The sequence below is a fragment of the Tasmannia lanceolata genome, unplaced genomic scaffold (assembly GCF_043159265.1).
Source record: "Tasmannia lanceolata isolate RefF3 unplaced genomic scaffold, GAP_Taslan_0.1 ptg000013l, whole genome shotgun sequence".
Classification (NCBI taxonomy): Eukaryota; Viridiplantae; Streptophyta; class Magnoliopsida; order Canellales; family Winteraceae; genus Tasmannia; species Tasmannia lanceolata.
In genome coordinates this window covers 10793187-10803095 of record NW_027518690.1, presented here as the reverse complement: position 1 = coordinate 10803095, position 9909 = coordinate 10793187, and the positions used below count along the sequence as shown (strand labels likewise).

Here is a 9909-nt window from a genome sequence, read left to right as displayed (position 1 = left end):
TTGCTCTTAGTGGAGAGCCCATCATGTTGTCTTTCTTAGTGGAGAGCTACCATCATTGCTCTTAGTGGAGAGCTACCATCATTGCTCTTAGTGGAGAGCCCATTATGTTGTCTTTCTTAGTGGAGAGCTACCATCATTGCTCTTAGTGGAGAGCCCATCATGTTGTCTTTCTTAGTGGAGAGCTACCATCATTGCTCTGCATAAGAGGCCCCACAAAAGGCCCCACTGAGGCCCCACTATACAAAGAACATATTATGACATCGACATAGGCTCGAAACTCATTTTTTATCAAAACAATGTGGGCCCCCCGGTTGATTCGAATTTAAACAAATGTTCAATGCGGGCCCACCAAACGGGTCCAAATTCTCCCTTGCTCGGATTCTTATGAATAATCTCTCTCAACACTTAACGGAAAAATGCGAAACATGGCGGAAATGATTGGATGGGGTTTCGCCCAAGCATAGCGAACTTGGGTCCGGTCAAAATAGGGTGTCTACAGGGATTTGTCTTATTAGACATGGTGGTGCAATTGTATGTGTTCATGGATTTGTTTTATTAGATGGGGTGAAAACTGCACGGAAATACTATTTCTTGAAAGGTGACTAGCAATAATAAGTATTGAAAGAAGCTACCAATAATGATTCATTAGATACTAAAGTTTTGGAGGAAAATTACGGACAAAGTGCTTGAAAGTCGCAAAATTACAGAAAAGTACATATATGACAATTACTGAAAAAACTACAAAGAAGAGGTATAGAAATATGACAATTACTAAAAATCACTTTTCCTAAATAAGTGTTGTGGATATTACGAATTCAGGACACCTTTAAAAATATTTATGAATTCCGGGCACCTTAAAAGGAACAACATATTATGGAAACCTCTATAGATTAGAGGGCTAGGATCAGCCTATGGAAATGATTTTACGGACACAACCTATTGATGTTGTGTTCCATCACATGTATGATGCACGGGTGACAAAGAACTGTATGGACCACATCATAGGTTGATCCAAACCGTCCATGTGATGGAACACAATATCAATAGGTTGTGCCCGTAAAATCATTTCCATAGGCTGATCCTAGCCCTCAAATCTATAGAGGTTTCCATAATATGTCGTTCCTCTTAGGGTGCCCAGAATTCGTAAATATTTTTAAAGGTGTGTAGAATTCGTAATATCCTCAAAAATTTAATAAGGAAAAATAGTTTTTTTCGTAATTGTCATATTTTGATACCTCTTCTTGTAGTTTTTTCCGTAATTGTCATATCCAGGTATCCGTTGTCCGTAATTTCCCTCCCAAACTTTACTCCGTAATGATTATTATTGCTAGCTTTTTTCTCTACATTAGTTAGCAACCTTTTAAGAAATAGTATTTCAGTGCAGTTTTTCATCACATCCAATAAGACAAATATCTGAATATATACAATTGCAAAGGATTAACAAGACGTAGCGTTTGGAGAAGGTGGCTAGCAAATCAAGATTCGAAATTACCACCGATGTTAATGCCACAGATTTTGCAAATAATTCTGAACATTCATACCCTTTTTACCCTCACATAGCTAGTATGTACAGATATGTGGGGAGGGCAAAAAAGGGTAAAAGTCATCCACATTGACGTGTTAAATGGAGAAAATTCTCTCCTTTTCTCTTCTGCTATATAGTAGTAGATACACACACACATTCAGGCCCATTTCATTCAATGATCTAAACTATTTACTTCACGTAAATAATATCCGTAAGTTGATCTTTATCCGGGGCGGAGGCACATATAGCATGAGAGGGCCATGCAAAATTCCTTTTATGATGCATGGCTCTACATGCATGCTTTAGCTATTTTAGTGGCCACGGCCCCCCAAATGGCAAGTGTAAATTAGTCCCCCCAACAAGTGTAAATTCGTGGCTTTGCCCGTGAACTTTACCCTCTGATCTATAGAGGCTTCTATAATGTGCAGTATCACTATAGATTGGAGGGTTGGGATCATCTTATGGAAATGAATTTTAGGACACGGCGTATTTATGTTGAGGACCAACAAATGAATGGTTTAGATCATTCTATGGAGTGGGTCCCACTGTATTTTTTCTAACATGCACGTCTGGACACAGGATACCCTATAAAAACTCTTCTTTGATTACTTATGATTTCTTTAGCTACTAGTATTCCCAGCGAAGTGATATATCCACCCCTTTTGATTACCAGGGAGGCAGGGACACCCAGAGCCAGTGTATCAATGGCTAAAGTGGGGTTAATGTACTTGACATTAGAAGAAGGAAAAATTGTCAACTGGTGACAGAAAAATGCAAAAATAGTGAATGGGTGACACCCTTTTGAAAGTTTGTGAACGGAGGTCGAAACACCTTTTTCTGACATGGCCTTTTACCGAAATACCCCTCATGGCAAAAAGAACACGTTATACTAGATTTTTCTCTCTGTTACTTTTCACCAACCAAAGTTTACCGCCAACCTCTGTTACTTTTCTCCATTAATGCCTGAAACCCACGAAGGGTAAGTGAAGGTTAGTAGCAGAAGACTTCTTAGGATTAGTGCTTCCATTAATGCGTTTGAACCCTGTCTTTAGTGTGTGATAATAACCATGTCTGTATTGTATGTGATAACCCTATCTTTATTGTGATTGATAACCCTATCTTATAACCCTTTTAAAATGGTGAATTAGGGCTTGTGCTTCTATTATCTCTGAAACTGTTCTTATAGAGTTGGTACCCTACTAATAAAGTTGGTATTAGTGTTTGATGACCCGAATATAGATGGTTTATGTAAACCCTTTTGTACATGAATCACAATTTTTTGCACTTGATAATCCCTTATTTGCTGTTGGTAAGTCCCATATATTTACCTGATAAACTTGTTTTGACACTAGATACACCTCAGAGAGGCTTGGTAACCCCCCTTCTATGTACTTCGTAATCCCTTTAGAAACTTGAAAACCCCCTTGTGTAGAGAGTTGAAAACCCCTAATTTGCAACTTGATTACCCTTTACAGAAGCCTCCGTACGGACTTGAATCCCCCATTAGGTAGCTGATAATCTCTTATAACACCTTGTGGACCGACTTTCAAACCCCCATTGAGGTAGCAAAACCCCCTTTACAGTCCATAACCCCACTTATGAACTTGGTAACCCATTGTGTACACTTGAATACCCCTCAAGAAGATATGAAGATCCCCTTTTAGCAACAACTCTGTTTAGAACCCCTATTTAGGATTTTATAAAAATGTCTGAAACAATGGTTTCTCTTCTTTTACACTATGATGGAGATTTGACGGATGATGTTTCTTGGAAATACGTCGGAGGGAAGAAGACATTGTTATCTGTCAGCCGCGGAATCAATTTCGACGAATTTCAAGCTGCAATCCGAAGAAGGATTGGTGTTATAGAAAGGCAGGTTTTACTATCGATAAAATGTCGATATATTGTGGATTCATATATAGTCACTTTAATCGACGTCGATGATGATGATGTCCTCCAAACAATGTTAAGGATGTTTGACAGATACATGTTCAATTCTGTGATGATATACATAACTAAGAGCATAAATGACAAATGTATTAATTCCTTAAATTCGTCAATGCTTCCCCCAAACAAACTCTGCACTATGAGACCCTCTCTTAATCGTAGCATTCCTTCTACTTCGATTCCGTCCCAAAAACGTCTTCGTTTTGAAGTGGACTTGCAAAAAGACTACGAAAGTGAATTTGATGGGAGATATGTAAGTGAAGAAATCAGAGGTGCTCCAGCAGAACCTGTCATAACGTATTGTAGTTCTTTGGCAATGTTTGAATACTTCCATATTTCAATTTATAATTCATATGGATCCAACTTGATTATATATTGCCGAACTATGCAGGTCTGAAATTGACTTAAATGAAACATTGGCAAGTGATTTGTATGGCAACCATGTTAGTGGAGGCATTGATGACTTCCAAAATGTGGGAGATCTTGAAGTGGACTTCAGTAATGTTAGTGAAGACGGTTTCTGTGTGAGGGGTTTAGATTTAGAAGAAGAAAGAAATGATGATGATGATGAGGAGGAGGAGGATGATGATGATGACGATTATGAAAATATCGGTGTTAGTCCATGCGCTCAGCCTTTCAGTGCGGATTCTCCTATCAGAGGGGGTTCTCCTATCAGAGAGGGATCTCAACCGGTTCCGACTAACAGTAGTCGGCCAATGAAAGCAGATGGGATGTTTGTTGGGGCCCATGATGTAGATACTAATAATCTTCAATTTGAGCAGTTAACGGTTGGGGCAATATTTTCTAATATGCAACACTTCAAAAAGGTTGTCAAAGAGTACGCTATTCGGCAGAGGTTTATGTTCGTGAGGTCAAAGTCAACACCGAAGAAGTATGCCGTTCGATGCAAGGTAGAGGGTTGCAAATGGCGTATAACGGGTACTAATCATATGACATGTGTGTTAGTGAAGTCGTTTGTCCCCGACCATACGTGTAGAACTAAATTAAGGGGCAATGATCACCCTCTTGTCACAGCAGCTTGGGTTGCTCAGACATGTTTACGCTTATTTGCTTGCCCAGATGATGTGAGGACGAGGATCATACGAGAATATATCAAGATGCATTGGGGTATAATTATAAGCTATTGGAACGAGTACAACGCGATGAACATTATACTTGAGATTAAGTGTGGGAATGTGGATGACTCTTATTGAATATTGCCTGCACTTACAGTTCAGATGATGAGAAGAAATCCCGGCAGCTATATGCGTGTTTTCAGAGCCAGAGATTTACGACCTAGGGGAGATGATAGATTTGTTCGCTTATTTTGGACATTTGATCCTAGCATACGGTCTTTTCATCGAACACTCAGGCCTATAATTTTGGTTGATGGGACACATCTGCGAGGAAAGTATCTAGGAATCTTATTGATTGCAATCGGGGTCGATGGTAACAACGGTTTATATCCATTAGCATTTGGGGTTGTTGAGACGAAGAACGAAGATAGTTGGAGGTGGTTTTTTATGTTGCTGAGGCAGTACGTATTGGCAGCGGAGATGAACATATTCACCATATGCTCTGATCGACAGAAGTAGTTGTTGCAGGCAGTGCCTAATATATTTCCCAATTCTCATCATAGTTATTGCATGCGTCACCTCGCCGCCAATTTGCGATCCGAGTTCAAAGATGTTCTACTTGAGAGATTGTTTTGGAAAGCCGCACGGACTTTGAGAGAGAGTGTGTTCAGAGAAACAATGGAGAAGATTAAGGTGAGGAATGAACGTGCACACAAGTGGATAAGTGACATTGCGAACGAACACTGGGCTAGTTTTTATTTTAAGGGGAATAGGTATGATGTATTGACTACAAATAGATCGGAGTGCTTCAATGCTGTCATGAAGGATGCGAGAAGATTGCCGATTGCATCATTGGTAGAGCACAGTAGACATCAGACTACAGACTTCATTCAAAAGCGTCAGAAATTGGGTCATAGTTGGCAAACAAAGTTGACTCATTACGCAGAAGAACGTATAACATTAGCGAGGGAAGAGAGCCGCCAGTATACAGCTTATCGAGTTGGGGTTCATGAATATGAAGTACGATCCCTTGAACATACAGATGGCTTAAACTTGGAACTTCGCACGTGCAGTTGTCGTGCATTCCAAACATTTGGACTCCCGTGTGGACATGCCATGGCAGCCATTGGCATCACAGATTTTGATGCATACGATTACTGCGAGAAATGGTTTCATGTAGAGAGATATCGGGATACGTACGCTGAAGTTTTGCACCCGACACTAGACAGGACCCAATGGGAATTAAATCCCGAATCCTTGATGACAATATTACCGCCGATTGCAAAGCGACCACCGGGAAGGCCGCGTACGAGAAGAACTGATCGCGAATTGAAAGGTGGATTACATTACAAATGCACCCGATGTCGACAACTTGGCCACAATAGAAGAAGTTGCAAAGAACCACCCGTGGTAAGACAACAAGTTGACGAAACTGCTATTGGGCCTTCTGCACCCATACTCAGTAGGTCGGGCGTACCTTGTCAAGCTCCCTTATTTGTGTAAGGGTGTAATTGAATTTTTTGAATGTTCTCAGATATTGTGATGACTTCTTTTTTGTTATTTTGTAAAGAATGGTTGTAATTGGAACATCAATACATAAACAATTTTTTTGGATATAGATATGCTATTTGTTCTCTATTTAGTTGTCGCTCTCCTACATCTAAACCATGAAAAGGGACTTATCAACAGTCAGATTTGGATAAACGGCACACAATAGGTCATCAACCAATTCCCTAGGTTATCAACCAAAATCTAGATTATCGACTCCCCCAAAATAGGTCATCAACCAATCGGAAGTGAGGTTATCAACACTCAAAATTGGATCATCAACCCATTCCCTTGGTTGATAAAGCTACTGGAATTCAAAATCCAGGTTATCGACTCCCTCAAAACGAGGTTACCAACATTCGAAAGTGGGTGATCGACCGAAAAATTAAGGTTACCAACCTCCCATTTTTTGGGTCATTGACCTTGGAATGTGGGTTACCAACCCATAAAAAGGGTCACCAACCATTTTTCCAGCCGAGTAAAGCTGCTGGAATTGGAACTTAAGGTTACCAATCTCCCTTTTTTGGGTTATTAACCTTCGAATGTGGGTTATCAACCCAGAAAGAGGGTCACCAACCATTTTTCCAGCTGAGTAAAGTTGCTGGAAGTGAAACTTAAGGTTACCAACCTCCATTTTTTTGGGTTATTAACCTTCGAATGTGGGTTATCAACCCAGAAAGAGGGCCACCAACCATTTTTCCAGCCGAGTAAAGCTGCTGGAATTGGAACTTAAGGTTACCAACCTCCCTTTTTTTGGGTTATTAACCTTCGAATGTGGGTTATCAACCCAGAAAGAGGGTCACCAACCATTTTTCCAGCCGAGTAAAGCTACTGGAAGTGAAACTTAAGGTTACCAACCTCCCTTTTTTTGGGTTATTAACCTTCGAATGTGGGTTATCAACCCAGAAAGAGGGTTACCAACCATTTTTCCAGCCGAGTAAAGCTGCTGGAAGTGAAACTTAAGGTTACCAACCTCCCTTTTTTGGGTTATTAACCTTCGAATGTGGGTTATCAACCCAGAAAGAGGGTTACCAACCATTTTTCCAGCCAAGTAAAGCTGCTGGAAGTGAAACTTAAGGTTACCAACCTCCCTTTTTTTTGGTTATTAACCTTCGAATGTGGGTTATCAACCCAGAAAGAGGGTCACCAACCATTTTTCCAGCCGAGTAAAGCTGCTGGAAGTGAAACTTAAGGTTACCAACCTCCCTTTTTTTGGGTGATTGACCTTGGAATGTGGGTTACCAACCCAGAAAAAGGGTCACCAACCCATTTCCAGGGGAGTAAAGCTGCTGGAATTGAAAATGTCTAAAACCTGTTTAAACACAAACACACATGTCTAAAACCTGTTTAAATTTACAAGTTCCAATATTCAAATTGAAACACAAACACAAATACACTTCCATAAAACCTGCTTACATTTACAACTTCTCCACATTCATAAACAAGTTCACAATTCCATAAGACCTGCTTACATTTACAACTTCTCCACATTCATAAACAAGTTCTCCACCCATTCACAAACACAAACACACTTCCATTAAACCTATTTCAATTTACAAGTTCTCCACCCATTCACAAACAAAAACACAGACCATAACAACTTCCCTTGCCATTTAACAAATCCCCTGCCAATCTCCATTAAAAAATAAAGTTTGATCATCAGAAAAAATAAACATCCACCAACATTAGAAGGTGTTCCTATATAAGTGTGCAGTCCCCAAACTCTCCTCGTAAAAATCTCTCACAGAGTTGTAGCCAAAATTCAGGAATGTCTGTCGGCCCAAAGTTTAGCGGTTGACCATGGTAGAGATGCTCAATCGCTTTTAGGACAAAAGCGCCGCAATCAACCCTGTATAAAAGCATGCATTGAATGGAGAGTTACTTTTAAGCTAACTACGAATGAGATAGGAATACTTACAAAAATTTGAAAGTATTAAGTTTGAACCCACCCATTGTTCTGCTTTCGGAAGCCATCCATCTGTGAATATGGAAAGTCATCGATGTTGCAACCCCGGCCCTTCAAATATTCCTTCATTAATGCTACCTGAATTTAAGACAATGAAGGAATATTGAGTGTTATACATATGGAAGTAACATTAAATGTTACGGAAGATGTTAATTTACTTACAGTGGGAGATGCTCGCTCCTGAAATGAGTCCCCTTCCATTGAGTTGAACTCGACCATCTTTTTATTCACCATATCAACAAGCACAAGAGCCCAATGAAAGTCTTGACAGCATGGGATTAAAAGCATCCCAATATCTTCTGACGGGATATGGTCAAGTGTACGATGCAATAGCTCGTTCGCCAACCGATCGGTGTCCAACTTATTTTTGTCATCCATTGAATCACGCCCTGAAGTCTTATATCCCTGTACAATGAAATGAATTTTGTGGGAACACTAGATCATGGATAAGTTGTAAAGTAACATGTATAGCTACAAAAAAGCCTCTTACATGTACTGACGAAGGAATATATACAATCCGTCCAATCAAGGCATTGCTGGAGGCGCACAAATACTTCCCATATACATCCAACACCTACAACTCAAAAACATTTCTTAATTACCTCAACAATGGGTACTGAAGACAACACTTAATTTAAAAAATGACACTTACTTGGCCACTGAGGACTCCTTTCAGGTTCCACAACGTTTCGAGATCCTCGGCCAAGACTTTTACCCCGTCAATGGTCATAAGAATACGACTGCAAAAATATACAAAGGTTAGAGGAAGCAAGTATCTAACTTTGAATAATGGTTAATTGAAAACAAGTGTACTTGCCTTTGTTCTTGTTTTTTCAACTTCTCAATGAGATCAGTTCGCCTCCGTGTTACTTTCTTCGTTGCCCTCTCACTTTTTTTCTTTGTCACTGGGGGTACTGTATAGGGGCTACTCTTGGCGTAGCTTGGTTTCCTATCCCTTCTCTGATTTTTCACTCTCCTCTCAATGCTCCCTAATTTTTCCGTCCTCTTCCTCTTCTCTTTACCCTCAGGGCTATCGAGAATGGTAACAACATCTGACGCTCCTGTTACAACTGCTTCATTTACGAAGCCAACATCTTCAGCCTGACTCATCACATTTATGACCTCCATATCTTCCTCCTCTCTTCTTTTTTCCCCATCTTTTCTCAATTCTTCCTTCTCCATTTCAGCTTCGTCTCCCTCCTGTCTTCTCATCGCTTCCCACTCCTTCTGTATAATTTCCCTCTCAGCTGCAATCTGTATTCGTAAATTCTCCTTCTCCGCCTCCATCTCCACCCTGACTCTTCTTAACCTCTCCTTCTCCTCTTCATTCTGTCCCCTCTCTCTTTTTATATTGTCCCATGCCTCTCCTATCTTCTCCCACTCTCTTTTTATCCTCCTATCCTCACTGGCCTCCTCAGCACCCTCCTGACCACCCTCCTCAACTACAGTATCCCTTCCTTCAAACGCAGGTGTGCCGATCAATGCTGGGACAGTAGGTGACTGCCCTAATGGTTCTCCCTGCCCAATGATTCCTTCTTCCTCGGCTTCCTAATATACAAATAAGGGATACAACACACAAAATTTGTAAACATTACCAACTTAAATAAAACATAATATAAAAAGAGGTCCATTGCGATACCTCCTCAGGAATGTACCGCAGTTCGTCCTCTCGTGGCGTCAATGTCACCACTACCTAACGATTTGAGAAAGTTGTTAGATCAGAAAATATTACAGACTATCTAAAATGGTATCTAGTAGATAGGGTCTCACCTCAGATTTGTCTATCTTCCCATGCTCAATCATATAGTACTTATTCGCTTCATTTCCTTTCGACTTCCACTTCAGAA

At 40.3% G+C, this 9909-nt stretch overlaps 2 protein-coding genes across 2 annotated transcripts; one reads left to right on the top strand and one right to left on the bottom strand.

The window, feature by feature from the left end:
* The first annotated feature begins 5118 nt into the window (after window positions 1–5118).
* LOC143890958 (uncharacterized) lies at window positions 5119–6051 on the top strand. The gene has a single exon (XM_077395625.1). It carries the CDS (start codon window positions 5119–5121, stop codon window positions 6049–6051), a length of 933 nt encoding a protein of 310 aa, XP_077251740.1.
* Window positions 6052–7794: 1743 nt separating this feature from the next.
* LOC143890957 (uncharacterized) lies at window positions 7795–8644 on the bottom strand. The gene is made up of 4 exons (XM_077395624.1): window positions 8553–8644; window positions 8225–8467; window positions 8046–8140; window positions 7795–7945 (listed from the first exon to the last, which is right to left on the bottom strand). The coding sequence occupies exons 2-4, from the start codon at window positions 8438–8440 to the stop codon at window positions 7795–7797; spliced, it is 462 nt and encodes a 153-aa protein (XP_077251739.1). The 5' UTR covers window positions 8441–8467; window positions 8553–8644.
* Window positions 8645–9909: the final 1265 nt, after the last annotated feature.